Source organism: Megachile rotundata, chromosome 2, assembly GCF_050947335.1.
Source record: "Megachile rotundata isolate GNS110a chromosome 2, iyMegRotu1, whole genome shotgun sequence".
Taxonomy (NCBI): Eukaryota; Metazoa; Arthropoda; class Insecta; order Hymenoptera; family Megachilidae; genus Megachile; species Megachile rotundata.
In genome coordinates, this window is record NC_134984.1 from 14,918,844 (window position 1) to 14,938,887 (window position 20,044).

A 20,044-nucleotide genomic window follows, 5' to 3' on the forward strand; every position below is an offset into this window, starting at 1 on the left:
GACATACTGTTTAAATATTGCAAATCTTTTTAAATAGTATAAATTATTGCAGTCTTTGTACATAAACAATCAATTATAATTTAATATCTGTAAAAACAATAATAGCAAAGAAACTTTCTTTTGTTCCCATATATTAACATGCATAGTTAAATGAATATTTGCTAAATGCATGTAATTATGATGCTAGTAGATCCCGCATTCTCTTCACACATAAATCTGATCCTTCACTCGCTTCTTTTGAAACCTGTGTATTAAAATTATCTTAATATGATGTACTAAATTGCTATTACATTTATTTGACAAGAAACATTGTTACCGGTGATAAATTTAAAAATCCGTGCGGTAAGCCTGGCAATACATCTAGCGTAACTAATACACCAAGAAATCGAAGTTTTCTTGCAAACATAACAGAATCATCTAAACACGGATCAAGCTCCAACGTCTGTAAATTTTAAATACCGAATATTACAAACTGTTTTGAGTAACAAATTGAAGATCAAAATATTTACCATCATTGCAATAGGTGGTAGTTGTGCTAAAAGACTATCTGATGCAAGATAAGGACTTAAAAATGGATCTTTAGGTACTGAAAATTCAAATTCTTCCAAAGGACTTTTCAGATTTTCTATATCAAGTTCTCTAGATTCTCCATGCCTTCCACTAAGAGACCAACCAAAAAAGGACCACGATCTACCATTTGTTGAAATATTATTTTCCGCGTTAACAGTACCATTTCCTACATATGCCGGTGTATTTGCACCAGAATTTCGATACATTCCTAAAAATTTTTTAATATATTCTTGAGATTTTACTTCCTCCCGTAAATGTTCTGTTGCTGCGATATTAGAAAGTACTATTTTAGTTTAAACATTTTTTTAAAATATCTATATCTTATACATTTTTTTATTTATTTACCATCAACTTCTGTTAAACTAACAGAATTTAAGGTAGAGTCAGATGGTAAAGATGCTAACTTGTGCGCATCATTTGTTTCATCCCCATTTGGACTAAGAGCTAATGCTATTAAATCGCTTTCACTTACTTCAGCGAAAGATTCTGTATCCGATTTAGTATTCTCGACAACATCGTGTTCCTTCTCTCTAAAAATATAATAAACTAAAGATTAATAATAAATGATAATTGTATTTACAAATGAGACCTGTTCATTTTAAAATATATTAAATTTATTACTGAGTGTAAAATTTACCGTGTAACTTTTTTGTTGTCTGAAATGGTGTATGCTTTTAAGCAACGTATAAGAAATCCCATAGGTAATAGTGGATCTGTGAGACAAAGTAATCGCGACGGTGATAACACAAAATCAACAAGCACCGGTGTGTATGCCATAAATATACCGTCGGGTTTTCTAATATTTAATTGTATGCATTTCAAAGTAATTCCTAAATTTAAATTAGCACCAGCAGAGTCTCCTACACAAATATTGATGTTTGTCAATTTTTATGTTAATAACCACAATGTTTATGTCTTACCAGCAAGAAGTATTTTTTGTGCAGTACTTCCAAGCAATGTGTTTGCATGATTTAAAGCCCATGCATATGCATATAATACTTCTTCAAATGCACGAGGAAATGGAGCTTCAGGCGCCAAACTGTAGTCTATACTTAAGATTGGTATATCAAGATTTATAGCCCAACCACGTAAGTATGTTTCATGAGACAGTGATGTTTGCGCTACGAAACCTCCACCATGACAGTGAATTATCAATTCATCTGATGCTTTGTGTAGTTCACCTCCTACTCCACCTGAACCAACCTGAGAGAAGCATATACTACACAGGAGTGAAACTGATGCTTTATAAAAATTTCTACATAATTCCAGGAAACAGTTATAGATGGACACAATAATTGAAAATATTGTACTAACTATACACAATAATTACATTCCATAAAGTTTTTATCTCTTTACCATTCCTAAACGACGTTTAGCGCTTAACAATCTAACGTGTATTGGTTTCTTCCCAATATGACTATTTGGTACTGGGATTTGCACAGTTGTTCCATCCAATGCAGTAATCGTTAATCCCTCAGGTGGAATAGAAATTATTTGATTTATTGCCAAAGGTGCTGTTATAGTCGGCAATCGGCGTGTTATATCTAAAATATATAGTTCATAAAATATTCAAAAAGTAATACAAATTTTTTAAGTTGAATAAAATTTATTTTACCATTTTCATTCAGAAACCAGAAAGCTTGACAAAATGATATATCAGCATGTTGAGAAATATCAACAATACGACGTGCTCTTGCTTCAGGATCTAACATGTATTTAACAGAATTAGCACAACGTGATAATAATGTACCGTTAGCGTAGAATGCCTCACTAAATGTTGCCATACAAACCATTATGGCTTTTATAATAGGTTTTAAGCTTTCATGAAACTAAAATCATAGTTAGTTAAAAATTATTTAAAATTAGTTAAATGTATATATATAGAGAGTGTTAAAAAAAAGAACTTGAGATCTTTAATACCAGATAGTACTCTTATTAGTTGTTTAAAACAATGTATACTTCAATCTAGATCTCTCAATTTCATTAGTAATGTATCCATAACTTCTCAAATCATTTTTCAAACACTCTATATATTCACTTTCATTAGTACCTGAAATCCTAAACATCTGCCATAGAAACAATACTGATTAATACTATCTACTTTACTTAAAATTTCACGAGGACTATGCCTATCCCCTATAAACAGAGACAGATTTCCATCATTTGCTTTCTCACTCCATGAGGAAAGAGTTTGTAAATGTTCTAAGCAAGTACACAATGATGCTAACAATTGCGAACATGCTTCTATTTCCCTGTAAATAGAAATATTAAATAAATTTGTGTATATACAAATATTAAATAAATTTATTAAATTGAGTTAAAATATTTACCTCATATGATAACTTTTACGAAAAAACATAGAATCTTTTTGACAATATATTTGATGACAAATTGAACGCGAATGAGCAATACATTTATCTATTAAAATTAAAAAACTTCTATATCCATTAGCAGGTGTCTGTACATCAAAATCGTACATTGGTGCAATTTTACTAATGTGTTTATACAGAGGTTGCATTTGCGCTAAATGATCTAATATTGCTAAAAGCGCAGCTCTGATCCTAACACCATTTTCATCTTGGTGTGGCATAAAATACTGTTCGTTGGCATGACATAATTCCCTCAATGCACCCCATGGTAGGGGCTCTAAATTTTCAAAAGGTTTATCAAAATCATCATCGAGCGACATTTGAGCTGACTCTTGTTCAGTCATTTAGCGATGAGTCTTTAGTCAAATATTTAAGTAAAAAGAATAACTGTAAAACCTGTAATACCAATACTTATATTATACAGTGTTAAGCAACAGAATTTTAAGGTTAAGCAATTTACAATGCTGTAAGGAACAAAACACTTACAAGTTATTCGAAATTGCCAAATTATACTACATAATGCATGTTTATACTAATTATTTTGCAGACACTATATATGTATATGTTACAAATCGGTTTTTATTTTGGATTTGACATTTCTTAGATCTCCATTGTAGTTGCCATGTTGTTTTTTGGATCAATATCACTGTATTACTGTCATAAACATTACGCGCTACGTACAAATTAAATCATGTTTATGCTCATATATTTTATTGCAAAAAATTACTACGTAAGTAATGACGAGCAATTCGAAGAATATAAAATACACATGTGGAATTATACGTTAATATTTACTGTATATTTTGTGCTAAAATATGTTCTCTTTTGATTGAAACGTTAAATCCAATGTTTGTAAGTTCATTTACATCGAATAAAAATAACGTTTGGTATCAATAGCCAGTTACTTGTTAATTAGAGTTCAGAGTTTAATGACTGAATAAACACAGTTCATCAAATAATTACGAGCGTTTACACTTAATTGATAATAATATCAATTATTGTGATAAAATATCAATTTGGAAGCATGCGAATGTTATTAGCTAAATAATTTGATTTCTGATAACGTCAGAAGTACTTACCAGACATATGTATAATCTTTAATCTGCTAATAATGGTAATAATCGTTAGCCGAATTAAAATAATGCGGGACAACTTTTTAACAATTCTGATAGATTGATGGAAATGAACAACGAACAACAGTTTTCAATCTTGCGATTGCGACTGTTACGCGTTAAGCAACGAACGCGTTGGATAAATTAATGAGAGATATCTGACACGAAGAAATGGTAATATTTTCACAAGAATTTTATCGTCTCAGATTTTTGCTGTAATCATACTTTTTTTCACCATATGTTTATATCAAGTGTTAATGACTCATAAAAGTATAAAGTATTACATATAATATCTCCAGATGTTTTAACTCATTAACGTTAAAAGCTGTGTATATGAATTCTGCTGTGCTCTTCCTGATAATAAATTATTTTAATACGATATCTACTGGAATCGAGAAGGGGATCGATCGAGATTGCAAGGCTGTTATATTTAGATGTTTGTTTACAACAAAAAGTGTCTCCAGAATAATATATTTCTACTCCTGGTAATTAATAAATTAAGTTCAGATGAAATATAGAATAGCCAATGATTATTCAAAAATAACTTTGTTTCTGTGTCAACTGAAATATGAAAGACGAACTAACTTTCGAAGTGAACTGTCAATAAATAAAGTATCAGGGTGCTGTAGTTTGGTGTAACGAAGTGAATATCCAAGTAAATCATTGTAATTTATTTATTGATAAGTAAAATTACATATATCCACAAACACAATACGTTCTTTTCACGGAGTGTAATAATGCGATAAAATTTGTGAGTGGCGAGGAGAAAATCCTTGTGTGATGGAGATAGAGGGAGACGGGGGAATTAGTTTAATCCTCCGGTTAGTAACTTTTCTACTCGTCGAAGAACGGTCATAGAAACGTTCTATGGCAAACGTGTAGTTTCCGATCCTACAGTTAAAAGTAAAAAAAAAGAAAAGAAATAATCTATCGAGTTTGCCTAAACCGAATTGTATTTCTTTACCCGTCATTTCTATCTGTTCTCTTCAACCCGATGGACGTTATAAAATGTCATTGTTTTTATGTATGTAATATCGAATTCCGACACTAACTAATTCCACTTAGCGATTGTTTCTTACAAAGTCAGCATCTTCGTCGAATGATTCAATTATCGTTAATCAACATTGGGTACGTACGATTCACAGAAAAATGTAGCGATATCGGAAAGAACTTTGATTTGAGCGTGAAATCGCTTTGTCTTATGCTTCGACAAACGTTGAACGTAAGATCGAAAACTAAACAGCGTTACGTGTAGGCGTATACACGAGTATGCATCGATATTGCACTTTATAGTACATGTATATAATCGGACTCTTCGTTATTGTTGCAATATCAAAGTTGAAGACGCAAAATCGATAGAATCGTACGAATCGATATTATAGACTGAAATAACTGCAAAAATAAAGTTTAGTTCCGTTATTATTTCCCATTTCGTCGACTTCTAATCCAAACCGCTATGCAAAGGACGTATATTCATTTTTTTCTTTTGCTCCTTCTTTTTTCTCTCGTTTCTTCAGTTCTCGCTTCTTTTTTCCATTTGTCTTTTTTTCTTTTAAGCTAAAGTTAATTATCTCGGTAAATATTTATTACCTCTTTACAAAAATCAATTCTTAAACTTATACAGGGTGGCTCGATGCAAATTCACAATATCTTCAAGTCGGATAACGTCGTCAAATGAACAGACCAAAACTGATATGCTTCCAAGGGACAATTCAAGCTAATTGCTCCTCTATTCCCCACGGTCTTCGTTTAACCTAATCTCTTCATTCGCTATTCAAGCAGTTCGACCAGCATTTTATTCGACGAATTTTATTTATCTTCGAAAAATGGTATAGGAACAGATTATTCTGAATTTGGCCACCCGAGTAACTCGACTGTGCACTTTCACATTGGCGTAATTAGGTAGAACAATTATGACCAATTGATACAGGTGGCATACTTACATTTAAAAACTATATTATATTATATTACAATTTAGAAATTTGGAAATTCAACAATTTAGAAATTTAGTAAGTTTGATTTCAAATTTAGAAATTTGATTAGGTGAATAATTGGAAGTTTGAGAATTTGGGGATATGGGAACTTGGAAGTTTAGAAGTTTGAGAATATAGAAATTAAGGAACTTGAAAATTTAGAAGTTTAGAAATTCATCTTACATCACACAATGGCAAACACTTCTCCCTCAACGTTATGAAATCTTAAACAATGTACATTACAAAACAAAATTCTTTTTACTATTTTAATTTTATTAGATTTTAATACGTATATTCTTTATCCTAAATAAAATAAATTATTTAGTTGTGTAACTGTTTATATAAAAAATAAATATTTATAAAATGCAATATGTAAACACAGGAAAACAATAATGTTATGTGAAATTGTGATAGTTTGGTCTCCCTAAAGAAAAATCCTAGTTACGCCAATGCGCTTCCACCATCACGTTATACTGAAAGATGGTATGTGAAATAAATTTGGCATGCTTCACAAGCGTTGTTCGCATCATATTTCTTGGACAAATATAACGTATGACGAGCAACAACACATCCGCCAACGTAGGCCAACCGTTATACATATGATCGCATACCACCTTCGTTTTATTATCTTTTTTTACAACCGATAGAAGTCGTTATACATAATTGGAACATTACGATTCGAAAGAAAGTACAGTGTTTGTCTGAACGAAGAAAACGTACAATATGTATATATACTCTTCAATATCTGTGAATTCGTATCAAGTCAGGTTTCACACGCGATGTGTCAATGGTTTCCTTCTCATTTTAACGACTATATGCTATAGGTACATAATGTATAGTTAATTTGATAGGTATACATGTATATATCTATGTATATATTCTGTTCATATATTACACACACACGTACACACATGCGCACACGAACATTATTATTAACGCATTGATGCTATGCTTTTGTTGTATCCATAGACATTACGGTTAATTGCTATCATTTTAATATATCTAAAATATTTTTAACACTTAGCAATGCGCGAATGTGTGTGCCTGTGTATACATACTTTTATCGGCTCGTTCTTTCACCGGAGTTGCGTGAGACAAACTGTATTTCGTTAAATAGGAAGGCAGCTGCTTCACGTGCGCTTAGGAATGCAAGGATATAGAGTGTTTGCGCATACGCTTAATTTATTTCTCGCAAAATTATCGTTAAATAAATGAATCTTATTATTAAATCGCAGAAGTTAGCACACTGGCGAGCACGGCTTCCTTAGGAAAAATAGCGATGCGAGGAAAAGAGTACATTTTATAAATTTTTAGAAACCTTCAAATTGAGGGATTTTCAAATTTGTAAACATTCAATTACAAATTTTCACATATAGAAATTTTTTAATTTACTAACTTAGAAATTTCTAAAATTCACGTTTGAATTTTTAAAATTGAAGGTAAATGATGGGATGTCTTTCCCTCACAATTATTCTTAACCAAAGGAAGTCTACATCCAAGTGTACAACGTCCACAGAAATTAGTAAAAAGTTAAAGCATCTTAAACCGTTGGTTATCACCGCAATACTTGCACTAAGGCTAAATATAACGCTAGTCGATAAGAAGAAAGTAAAGAACTATATAATTTAATAAAAACGTGCAAATTTTATTGAAAGCTATGCTTTCCCACGCGACCCTGGCTAAAGTGCAGCCTACTACCATTTGACCATATACAAATATATAAGCATTAAACATGTAATATATTATCGTTATAATATATATAATATATATTAATACATATATATTATATATAATATATATAATATTATAATATATATTAATATCCTAAGATAATTATTGTATGAACCATCTTTCGAAAAAGAATGATGAAATTAAAAAGAAAATAAAGGAGAGAAACTCTTGCATTAAATAGTCGCCACTTATTCGACCTAAATCGGAGGTACTAATTGCCACTCAAAAAAACTCCAGTTAACTGTTCCTCTTATTCGACAGCCTCGGCGTGACTCTTTTCGATTCGTTCGCGTTTCAGATGAACGTCACTCGGCCAAGTCGAACAAAGCTATCGAATATTTTCCGTGCATACATCCAGACAGCACCTCGGATAAGATAGTGGACTCTCGTATGGAATGATAAAATATCTTGCTCCTTTGTTAAACTTTAGATACGTTCATGATTTCTTTTTTTTTCTTTAATCTCTTAAGTATAAAGTTGTATAATCTAAGTAGACGTTAAGTACTGAAAGGTCGCTGAAAAAATCAGGCAGTGGGAATCGAACGGAGATGAAAAAACAGCTGCATCACGAAGGTGAACGTGCATCGATTGCCGTTCTGATATTTTTAAGAGTGTCATAGCGTTAATAACCTCTTTCGCGTATAGTGCTAGGTAGTATGCCCTTTTTTTGTCTTTTTTTCATTTTTGCTTTTTTAAATCGGATTATACATTTATGTTGCCACTGTGCAAGCTGCTACCGCTGCTACCACTTTTTTCACGTATTATTTAAGCTGCGTAACCTTTATTGCCATTTACTATACCTCCAAAAATATCAGAACTCAGAAATACAGCAAAGAGCGCAACTGCACACATACCATGAACGCTTTATCGGCGAGATACTTTTCATTTCTCATTGTGTTCGCAACCCGTCGAAATCAATTAAGTATCCGTGTTCTTGATTGATTGTAATACTCTTTGAGTGATGTATGAAGTAATTGATTTCATATTGCGAGCGTTCCTTTCTGCGTTTTGTTGCTCTCAATAACATGTAATGACAACGAAACGAAAACAACGTGTGTGAGATACTTCCGAAGACAATTTTTTTCCCCGTTTTTCATATGGCACATTGGCATGTTGTTTTCCTTTCACATTGTCTCGTAGATAATTCTCATGGTACGAGCAGATAATAACTCATATCACTTCTATCTACTAGATGTTATATCTAATTATAACATTGCTTTATACATATCATAAATCGTTAAATATGGTCATAGTACACCACGAGCGATATAAAGAGACGACGAAACAATGATACTGTTTTCGCAATAACCTATCTCCCTATGGACAGATTGTATTCCATGTATCACTAAGATGTAGATTTGTATACTGCTTTCATTATTATTTTTTCTTTGTTTTGTTTCAATCTTCGGAAGAACCTCGGATCTGAAAGATATCTTACACTAACAAAATACTATGAGATTTTTGAAGAACATACGCGAGAACGGACAATTAAGACCAATTTCAAATAAAATGTTTGTAGACCAAGGTGATTCAATTATTCTTTAACTTCAAAGTATTTGTATGTAGGATTTTCATATCCATTAATTTGCATGTTTGCAACATGCCGTTCCTCTGGTGTGGCTGCTTGATCTACCTCGATGAAACCCTATTTAACAACAATTTTGATAAACGTCGAAAATAATTATAAATTAGGAGGAATTTCATAAGAGATAAATATTTAAGATCATATTAATAGAATTAAGTTAAGTTTTGAAGAACAGTAATTATTTGAACGTACCTGACTATGAGGGCTCCTTGCACTGCGTCTTTTGAAGACTGCAACACCTACTACAGCAGCAGCCATGAGTGCAATTCCAGCAAACGCAAGTGTAAAGTAGACGGATCGACTTTCCCTGTGATAAGCTTCTCTCCTCACAGAGTAACCCTATATTTATAATAAAAATAGAACGTTGTTTTTTGTTCGTTTCTCAATTTCGCTTCTTTTATTCTTCAATATTCGTTAAGTACTCTTACCGGTTCAGAATGTGAAATGTCATGCGTCATACTGTGTGCTGCCCTAATGAGTCCTTCACTGTGCATCGCAGCCACAGCTGAGGGTTGTTCTGGTTGCTGTTGAGTATCTTTGTTATCGTTTATTGGGTCATTTTCTTCTTGCTGCGCCTGTTCAGTACGTAATTCTCCTCGTTCAGCTTTGCGTTGTTCTTTGCGTGCTCGTTCAAGTTGTTTCTGATGTTCTTTTTCTGGAAACAGATAAATTTCTTTCAATATGCTTTGTGAAGATTCGTTATCTTTTTTGAATTAGTATTAATTCTCAAAGTTACCTTGCTGTTTGCTGGTAACGTCAGCCTGATATTTATCTAAGATGGCTGCTTCCGCTTCTCGTGTCATCGCTAGCAGCAGTCCAGGAGTCTCATCTTTGCTCCTGAGGGCCAAAACGTAATCATCCATAAGGCGGCCAATTTTCGCGCTTAAATCAGGATACCTAAATATAACGAACGAAATCCTCCATATAGTATTCTATAAGCCAAAATACATTCCTTTTCTGCAATCTCAAGATCTAGGACGTTGATACATTGATAGTGACGTTGCACTAAACTGACACGTTACCGTTCTAGCATCAACAGACTTTGATTGGTGATTCTATCGATTTCCGCCAAGTGTTCTAACGTGGCAGGTTTTTCTCGTTGGGCTTGTTCCAAGCTGCTATCTAACAGATGTTTGTAGTGGGCAATGGTATGATGTCTATCTTTGTGCAGAGCTCGAAGAAGTTTCTGCAGACACTTCTGGATGCGATGCATCTGAACACAAAAACAACTTTATAATAAACGTTCAAAAATTAATCAGCAAGATGCAAGTGTTTGATAAACCTACGTTTGGTGGTGTCTCGTTCAAAGCAGCAGTGTAGCAGGACATTGCTTCGTCGTTCCTTTGTTTCACCGCTTCCTGTAAGATTTATACAGTTACACGAAGTTCTCAATTTCTCTTTTTATCTTTTTTCTTCACAGCACCATTACTCACTTGCACTCTTTGCTGATGCATAGCGCTAAGTTGATGCTTCTCGGCGGCTCCACTTTCTTCCAGGGCAGCAACAGTCTCCTGGAACCGTGTGGTCATCCATCGTTTGAACGCATCAGCAGCGATCGGATCATGCGCACGGATGTCCTGATATTTCTCCTCGAGATCACTCCAATCCTTCATCACCTGAAAACGTTGTAGCACAAAGATTTCGACACTAGTGTCCCGCGTGATTATAATTGCCCTTTGAGAAATTTCTTTACGCTTCTTCAATGTTCCTTGCAAACGCTACATTTATTGTAAACAATTTCCGCACCGATACAAATAGATTCAACAGAATCAGAAAGGGCAAGATAAGCAACACCACCCGCTTACTTTTGTCACTTTCTCCTTGTGCACCTCTTCAAGCCTCATTTGTGCTTGCTTGTAGCTCTGGTGTTCTGAACGGGGATCAAAATGTGTCAGATACGGATCCGGTGTGCTTTGTGACTGAGAAGACTGCTGTGTGCTGGTGCTGACTGGCAACGGCATCGCAGTCGCATCTTGTTTTGGTTTCTCTATTGTTGAGATTGTTGTAGGTAACCGACTGAAACAGAACAAAATGTGATTAGCTTCACGAATAATAAAATTATTAGAATACTTTGTGTACGTAATCAGGTACCCATTTCTATATGTTAGGTATCTTATTTTACAGAACTTGAGGATGTTATATTTTAACTTATTTGTTATTCCTTATGTATTTGTTTGAAAATAAATATGTAACCAATGTTGACTAGATAATCTCTTTCATCAATAAATTTATAAATAATAAGTGTATTTTATTATAAAATAAAAATGAACGTACAGAATACGAATAATCGTTCTAAAATAGCTTTCTCACAAAAAATGTCTGAAAGGTCTTTTTCCTCCGATTAGGAACGAAAGGTGCTTTAAAGCTTCAGTGAGTAGCAGGATTGCCCACACAAGGATTACGGAGGATTTACCTTGTCGTGGTGTCGTAATCGTCGAGATATTCCTCATCGCTTTCATCATCGTCAGGTTGGTCGTTAAGCACGTCCTCAGAATCAGCATCGGAATCATCTTCGTCATCCGCGTCGGCACCCATGTCATCCTCGTCATCAAGGTCATCTTCGTCCTCGTCTAGGTCCTCGTCCACACCTTTCGGAATCGGCAAATCGATCGGCTTCTTGGCTTTCATATTTTCTGTAAATTATTCAGAAACATTACTTTTTTTATTATTTTAGTTCTGCCTTTCAGGCTTAATGACTTTATGGTTCTGTTCGCTTTTATAGTCTGATACATGTTAGAAAAGGAATGGATATTTATGAAATTATGTTTTGGTTCACTCCATCACGCTACAGATGTTAATGAAATGATAATGAAACTCCAAATTTCTATATTTTAGAATTTAGTAAATTTACTGTTCACTAAATTACTAAATTTCTAAATCGTCAAATTTTCAAATTTTCGTATCGAAAAATTCTAAATCTGTAAAAAGGTAGTCAGAGACCGAAATTACCAAGTTCCTAAATTTGATAAATTTTTAATTTTGCAAATTTCCAAATTCGATCTCCCTAAATTTCTCAACTATCAAATTTCCAGACCAGTAAACCTCAAAAACGACGAAGTTAAAAATGTCTGTAGTTTTCAAAAATATCACAGCTCCTTAAACAAACCAAGTATACCAAAGAAGCATCTGAAAATCCGCAAAGCATAGGCTCGTCGTTTCGTTCCCCACCCTGGAAAACTCTAATTTGTCTCTGTTATGTTGAAGAGGACAAGCCGTCTTGGCTAACTAGGTTCTCGAGATGTTCCATTCTCCGAGAATAGACACGCTGATGAGCTGACTTCTCGAGTTCTGCAAAGGCAGACAAAAGCTTTGCCTGGTGTATCCTCACCGCTATCCTTTTATCTGGGTCACGCGGTGGTTGTGATGGCAATTTTTTACGGAATATGTATCGTGTACGTCCGTTGTCACGTATCGAAAAGTCTGGATCTCTTTTTGCTACGATAAAACGCGGGCATAACTTCCCTAGGGACAATGGTTACATGGAACATTGAGCTTAAATCATTTCTCTGTTCATATGTGAACGGTGAATTTTACGGTTTAAGGCTTTTCAGAAATTTTTAGAGGTTTGTGGTTTGAGAATTTGGGGACTTGAGGATTTAGGGATTTGGGGATTTGGGGTTTAGGGATTTGGGAATTTAGGGATTTGGGAATTTAGGGATTTGGGAATTTAGGGATTTGGGAATTTAGGGATTTGGGAATATTGGGATTTGGGGATTTAGGGATTTGGGAATTTAGGGGTTTGGGAATTTAGGGGTTTGGGAATTTAGGGATTTGGGAATTTAGGGATTTGGGAATTTAGGGATTTGGGAATTTAGGGATTTAGGAATTTAGGGATTTGGGGATTTAGGAATTTGGGAATTTAAGGATTTGGGAATTTAGGGATTTGGAAATTTAGGGATTTTGGGATCTAGGAATTTTGGAAACTAAGGATTTTGGGATCTAGAGAATTCTGGCATCTAGGGAATTCTGCAATGTAGGGTTTTTGGGATCTAGGGATTCTGGGATCTAGGGAATTGGAGATTTAGAAATTTGAAAATTCACGAATTCGCAATCTTAAAAGTTTGATAAATTTGAAAAATTAGAAATTTGGTAATTTACAAATTTGAAAACCTGAAGGTGTAGAAATGTGAAAATTTGAAGATGTGAACATCTAAAATTTGAAGCCCTAAAAACTTGAAAATACACAGACCCAAAAATGATAAAACTTGAAGACTAAAAAATTTGAAAATTTGACCAATAAATTTAGAAATATCTGAAATTTGAAGAGCGAGGATTCGAAACATTTATAAATTTAGAAATTTGAATGCCCACGTTATCTCATGTGTACAGAGGTCGAGAGAAATATCAGGATTTGATCGACAACCCCGAAAAGGCCGAAACCAATCATCAGGCTCGGCTTTTTCGCGTGTTTTCACAAGCACACACACGAGCACACGCAAACAGAGGGAAAACGCTTTGGTCGGTCATCCATGAAAATTGCCGCGCTAAAAACCCTGTGCCTCGATTCTCGGCTCATTTAAAAATAACGGTATAAACAAAATATACAAACAACTAGTTCGTAATCGTGTTTCCTCTGCGAAGAATTTCAGTAGTTTTGATTAGATACGCAAATATTCCGCAGCACGGTGCTTCTTTAAGAAAAACGAGGACATCAACAAGGACCTCGTTAACCTTTTCAATATTAAACAAATTCACTTCTTTCTTTATGTGCATTGCGCAATTTAATCATCGCAGGTTCTTTCAGTATCTCCCTGCTTTTTCATATTTAAAATTACAATCTTGATATCGTAATATTTTCGTTATGGCCATATAAGGTGTTGATTAGAGCTCAAAATTTTGTTCGCCCTCGAAAAAGTTAGTACGACATAAAAATTTACGACTTGAATTTAAATTTTTGTGTTCAAACTCTGAGATGATTTACAACATTTTAGAGGGCGAAAAAAATTGTTGAGCCTTTAATATGTAAAACGGGGAGTTAAGACGACAGCGAGTATAATTTATAAGTATGTAAAAATCTGTGCACACGTTCGCAAATTGCATAATCAAGAAAGTGTCCTAATATTTATGGACATTCTTCTTCTCTTTTCTTCCGGCCGTTTTGATCCTACGTCGTTTCTATCTTGCTCGCTCGTACAATCAATAACCGTCCGTCGACGACTGCGCGCAACGTAACAACTATGGGCACTATGGTTTCTGTTCGCTCCTGCGCATCTTTTCTTTTCCGTGTACGATGCCGAGATACCTTATAGCTAATAAACTCGATCCAATATGCTTGTCCATCGTGGGAGGGTTGTACGCCAGCCAATTCGCTATACACATTGTACATATATGCGACTATGTTTCCCTGCGTAGTTTCGAATCAATAGGAACGACCGATGAATCACCGGCCAACTTCTTGTGTCGTCTGGGGTTAGAAAACTTGAAATACTGTCTAATTAGCGGTCGAAAATGTGGGGAGGTTACGAGGGTAAAACTGTGAGTCACCGAGCTTCGCATCTTTGGGTGGCTACAAAATTATGAAGACCTATTGGGACATCTTTTTATATTTTTGTTTGATGGCTTTGGTTTTTCATGATTTCCGTGGTAACATAGTGGTTTATCTATTAGGTTCAAGTCTAGATTGAGATAAGTTCTATTTGGAAGGGTCAGATTTGATGAGTAAGTGTGTTTTATGTTAAAATGGAATGATTATGGAGAAGATTGATTTATGAAGTTATTAGAGTGGAGTAGAAAGAGTGAATAGCTTCAAGATGGCTTTTGGAAATTTGGGAGTTTGGAGCTTCAGAATCTTGGAAATTTTGAGATTTGGAAGTCTGACAATGTAGAAACTTGGGAATTTGTACATTTGCAAATTTTTAAGAAGTTAAATATTTTTGCAAGAAGTTGAAAATTTAGGAATTTAGAGAATTTAGAAATTTTTCAGTACAAATATTTAAAAATATATGAATTTTTGATTCTGAAAGCTTGGAACTCCAGAAATGAATATTTCAAAATATTACTTAAGAAAAAGAATCAAAATTTTCAGCATAACAATCAATACCTTAATTTTACTTGCACACTTTGTAACCACCCCTTTGTATTTTAGAATAATGAAAAATGTTCTGGGGTAGAAATATAATTATTGTAGTTTAAAATGTTCCAAAGGTACACACGCAAAGTATTGATATTCTTTTTGAATAATCTTGTACAGTTATTTTCTTTGAGCATTTCCAATAACGTTGATTGGAAATGGTTCAAAGCCAGTAAAATGGGAATTTTTATTGACGGCCGAACGTAGAATTAATAGATAGTGAATATATTTAAATATGTATTTCCCTCCCTGTAACCTTTCGACTACCGTTTCTTCGTTTGATGCAATGATCTCTTTAATCTGCGACATCTTGAAATTTTTATATTCATGAAATTACGTCGGGAAGCTCGACAATGGGGTAGTTATATGGAGAATAAAGGTTGGACTGCTTCTGGAAAATTAGGATTAAAAATTTGTAGATTTGCAAATTATCAAGCTTTTAAATTTCTGCAGTTGAGATTTCAGTATTTTTACATTTCCAAATTTCTAATTTAAATCTTTGAAATTTCTATATTTTTATATTTTTAAATTATTCAAATTTCCATATTTTTTAATAATAAAAATTCTAAATTTCCAAGTTAAAATTCTAGATACTCTAAATTCATACAAAAGTAATAAATACAGAATAGAATTTTCGCACATAAGAATGAAGAAAAACAATTGCAAAAATATGCCAGGTATGTCTCACTACAGCTGTAGGTCTTGACTTGACGGACATCTGTCTTTGCTCGCATTTGTAATTATAAACCTGAGTGATGTCATTATACGTTTCCTGTGATTGTTACAATGTTGCTTATTGTCGATCTGTACTATTAGACCCTTCCGGTTAGTTACAATGTCGGGAAACATAAATCAAGAACACTTGAATCTTCATTTTAAACATTAAGTCAAATTCATTGAAAATAAATACAAGATTAAAGATTTTGTAAGACATACATTTATCAAGATTTAAATATTGTTAGTTTTATGAGAATTAGAAAGTGGTTAAGATACAGAGTGTTTCATGTGGCAATCAGTTTAGGAGAGGCAGTGAGAAAAGTTCCTATAATCTTTATCAGATTTGACCTTGTTTCAGTGTTATAGACATTTCTGTCTACTTATCTTCTTACAAAATGTTTAAAGTGACTTTCTTTCAGACATCGCTCTGAGACATCAATCTTTATACTTGTAAATGTAATTTTATACTTAAGGTATAACAGTTAATATCTTTTACAAAAGTTTGACTACAAATTCTAAACAAAAAACTTCTTTCACTTAAAGAAATGTCTTCATAAAAAAAGACTGTTATAACAAATTGTTACAAATAACAAACATTGATTTTAGGAACATAACATTCATGTAGTAGTTTTATTATGTAACTGACTTAAAGGCTCCAGATACCCAAATATCATTGTATGTCGCCTATACAAAATCAATTGTACCGAGTTGAAATGTATTATGTTACTCTAACAATGGGAGAATGCCCAATCCCTGATATATAAAGAAATCAATTAAAACGAGCACAAACGGAGAACGACAAAGAACACGTTCCAAGGTAACAGACTGGCCAGACGGAGATCTGTGGCATGGATATCACGCTACGTAATAATATTGTCCTCTTTTCTCGTCGATCGAATTACAATAACACGTACACTGCCTACTACATATTTCTCGTACACACCAAATGTTCACTTGGAAACTCAATGTTGAAATGCTCGACTCGTATCCGCATTCGTTTTCATGCTATACATACTTATTTATGAAAACTTGCGGCACTCAAGAATATTCGATCATCAGGGTACACCTCACCATTTTTTATCATCTCGTGTATTATGAAAGACAATGATAAAAGCTTTAATTTAGTAAACGATATACGCCAATTACTGTATGCATTTACATGAGACTTTTGTTGTATTGTCATGGATGGAACTGTAGGACTTTTGACATCGACAATGTTGACATTTGGCTGGACACCATTTAGAAATTTGGGAAACTTGAGAACCTGAAAATTTGAAGACTTAGTTTGAAGAACAATTTGAAAATTTATAGAAGTATTAACGCTAAGTATGTTGCTGAGCTCATACAAAAAAATCTATACAAATATACAAATTTATTACAAATTTCCATAAAGAGAATATGTACTTAAGAGATCAATTGAACTACATAAAAATATATCCATATAATAAGATCAATACAAATATAATTTACAAATTTTCATAAAGAGAATATGTAATAAGGGAATCAATTCATGTGAATCCACTTGTATACAATGTTTCAATCTGATACATTAGCATAATATACATAAACGTATGTAAAGAGAATTGAAATGGTGGAGGTGTACCCTGCTCTGCATAATCACCGAACATTTTTCGAGGCCAATGGTTTCTTCAGGTTTCGTTCATGCAACGCATCGCAATGGTGAGAACTCGTTTCTTCAGCACACAGAACCGTCGATGAATGAATATGGTGGTATGAGAATGTACGTACGTTACGTACCTTTCAGGTGTTTCGGGCAGCACACGAACTCGACACCGGAGAACAAGGAGATACCGCAGGGTAGTAGCATCGCGAAGCTCCTCAGGTTCATGTTTCTTTCTCTGCAGGTGTCTGCGGCGGTTGTGTTCCATCTGTAACAGAAATTCCCCGAGCACTTAAATATTTTATGCGAGATCTATGGTACACTTGGGGGCAACGGAGCCTTCCCTTGAGACTGCAAGCTTCAAAATTTGTTAACTCTCGAAGTTTCACATATCCAATATTTTGCATTTGATCAATTGACAAATTCTTGAACGTTTGATTATTCAAATTACCAAAATACATCCTCAAATTTTCAGATTTTTAAACTTGGAAATTATAAGAACGAGACACTTTAAATTGTGCTTCTAAATTTCTAAATTCAAAGCTTTTATTCCAAGTAGTATTTTATATATTTGAATGTACAGATTTCTAATTTTGAAAATTATGTACATTGAAATTTCTAAAAGACATGACATCCTTATTCATTTTAGTTGACAAGTGAACCGTAAACAATATCGCAGGAAAGTATATCCCACTTTAATTCTGTTACGTAGAAACTCATTGGGCCAAAACAATAGTCAATAGTCCCCCTCCAGCAGGAAATTATCGAACTGTGAACTCCAATAAGGTGAGGCGAGTGCCAAGATGGATAGAGTTACGTGGTGACGGATAGGTAAATCGATACAATACTAGCGTTGCAGTGTGTTAGTTGATGTTTGCTTACTTACCTGTGGGATTCCCAACATTTAGTTTGATTGTGGAGGTGGTCGAAGAGGCAACCTTCTGGCACGAGTAACGCGTCACTTTGGAATGGTCCCTCTGAAAAAAAGAAATTCTCGTGAAAAGAAAGTATTGGAGATTTTCTTCAAATTAGACATCGAAGAGTTTGCTTTCTACAAATTAGATACCGAAGAGAATATTTTCTTCAAATTAGATAGCGTTTGTTCAAATTAGTCTGACAACAGCTTTCACGAATTTCAAGGAAATTAGTATTATCATAGTGAAATAATATTCGTAATTTTAGCGTTGAATGGACAGCTGATTATTACGGAAAAAATGAATATAAAACTTGGAGATTGCATTTACAGTTTGGGAAATTTGAGGAATTAGTAATTTGAGAATTTGGCAATTCTGGGAATCGGTAATTTGAGAGTTCAATAATTTGGGAAAGCGGTAATTTGGGTGTTTGATAATTTAGGGATTTGAACATTTGGGGAATCGGTCATTTGGGAGTTCGATAATTTAGGGATTTGATAGTTTGGGAATTGATCATTCGAGAGTTCCATAATTTAGGGGGTTGGTAGTTTAGGGAATTCGTCACTTGTTTGGCGATTTAAAAATTTGGAACATTGGTAATTGTTAATTTGAGAGTCTGAGTATTTCAAGACTTAGAAAGTTGGTAAGTTAAGAATTTGGGCATTTAGCAATTTGGTTATTTGAGAAGTTAGGAAGATTTAGTAATTTGAGAATTTTAGGAGTAATCTGAGAGTTTAGACACTTGGAAATTTGAGAAATATGAAATATTAAAAAGTTTGTGAACTTTTAAGAATAGCCACTTTTATATAAATCTATTTCGCAAATATTAAGCAAGGATATTTCTCTCAAAATTTAACTAATAACAAAAAACACTCTCCTCGCAATTTTTGTCGATAGTCCAGCTTTTAGATTTATTGACAACCTGATGTATAAAGTCATTCAAAATAGAACCTTTCAAATGCTATAAAGTTTTAACCAAATCTCTCAGTACAGAAAATAAGATATTAGGGTCCTCAATACTTTAAAAGTCGAGCACCGCCCTAAAATGCATATTTAGTCAAGTACGAAGCAGAAATCATGGTGTACTACGTGTCTTCCCGAGCAACCCCTTAATACCGTCTCTCCCGCTACATGGTACTCGACAACCCGAAGGAATCAATACGGCAGAAACTGAAAATCTCAGTTACTCGCTAGAGTTGCTCGTAAACGACTACTTCAACTCAAAGCTCCTTTTAAACTACTACTTTTATTTTCATTTCATTACACTTTCTAGAATTAGATGATACTCTTTTTCCTTCCAATTTCATTCATTTATAACAGACTTTTCGTTAAAATAGAAATTCAATTTGTTTCTTGGACTGTTTGTTATTCGTTGTTATTTG

The 20,044-nt window shown here is 33.8% G+C and overlaps 2 protein-coding genes across 6 annotated transcripts in view; both read right to left on the reverse strand.

Moving 5' to 3' along the window:
* Positions 1–62: 62 nt before the first annotated feature.
* Hsl (hormone-sensitive lipase) lies at positions 63–3,283 on the reverse strand. Of its 3 annotated transcripts, none has more exons than XM_012280090.2 (10): positions 2,901–3,283; positions 2,621–2,822; positions 2,186–2,399; positions 1,927–2,114; positions 1,491–1,773; positions 1,208–1,283; positions 916–1,100; positions 510–835; positions 317–442; positions 63–244 (listed from the first exon to the last, which is right to left on the reverse strand). In XM_012280090.2, the coding sequence occupies exons 1-10, from the start codon at positions 3,281–3,283 to the stop codon at positions 176–178; spliced, it is 2,052 nt and encodes a 683-aa protein (XP_012135480.1). In that variant the 3' UTR covers positions 63–175. The 3 variants fall into 3 exon arrangements, with proteins under 3 accessions (XP_012135480.1, XP_012135479.1, XP_012135478.1); XM_012280089.2 differs by having other exon boundaries at positions 510–778; positions 1,208–1,430; XM_012280088.2 differs by having other exon boundaries at positions 1,208–1,430.
* A 1,428-nt stretch (positions 3,284–4,711) lies between these two features.
* The window catches only part of Appl (amyloid-beta-like protein), a 36,152-nt gene continuing 20,819 nt past the window's right edge, over positions 4,712–20,044 (reverse strand). The window contains exons 5-15 of one of the 3 annotated variants that reach the window (XM_012280091.2): positions 18,635–18,725; positions 17,886–18,016; positions 11,754–11,973; positions 11,146–11,356; positions 10,774–10,947; positions 10,627–10,698; positions 10,363–10,553; positions 10,077–10,237; positions 9,769–9,995; positions 9,533–9,679; positions 4,712–9,400 (exon numbers count right to left, since the gene is read on the reverse strand). In XM_012280091.2, the coding sequence (XP_012135481.1) occupies positions 9,290–9,400; positions 9,533–9,679; positions 9,769–9,995; positions 10,077–10,237; positions 10,363–10,553; positions 10,627–10,698; positions 10,774–10,947; positions 11,146–11,356; positions 11,754–11,973; positions 17,886–18,016; positions 18,635–18,725 (1,736 nt within the window). In that variant the 3' untranslated portion in view covers positions 4,712–9,289. Of the gene's footprint in view, positions 9,401–9,532; positions 9,680–9,768; positions 9,996–10,076; positions 10,238–10,362; positions 10,554–10,626; positions 10,699–10,773; positions 10,957–11,145; positions 11,357–11,753; positions 11,974–17,885; positions 18,017–18,634; positions 18,726–20,044 lie in introns of all 3 variants that reach the window. The other 2 variants (XM_012280092.2, XM_003701020.3) reach the window with 2 other exon arrangements.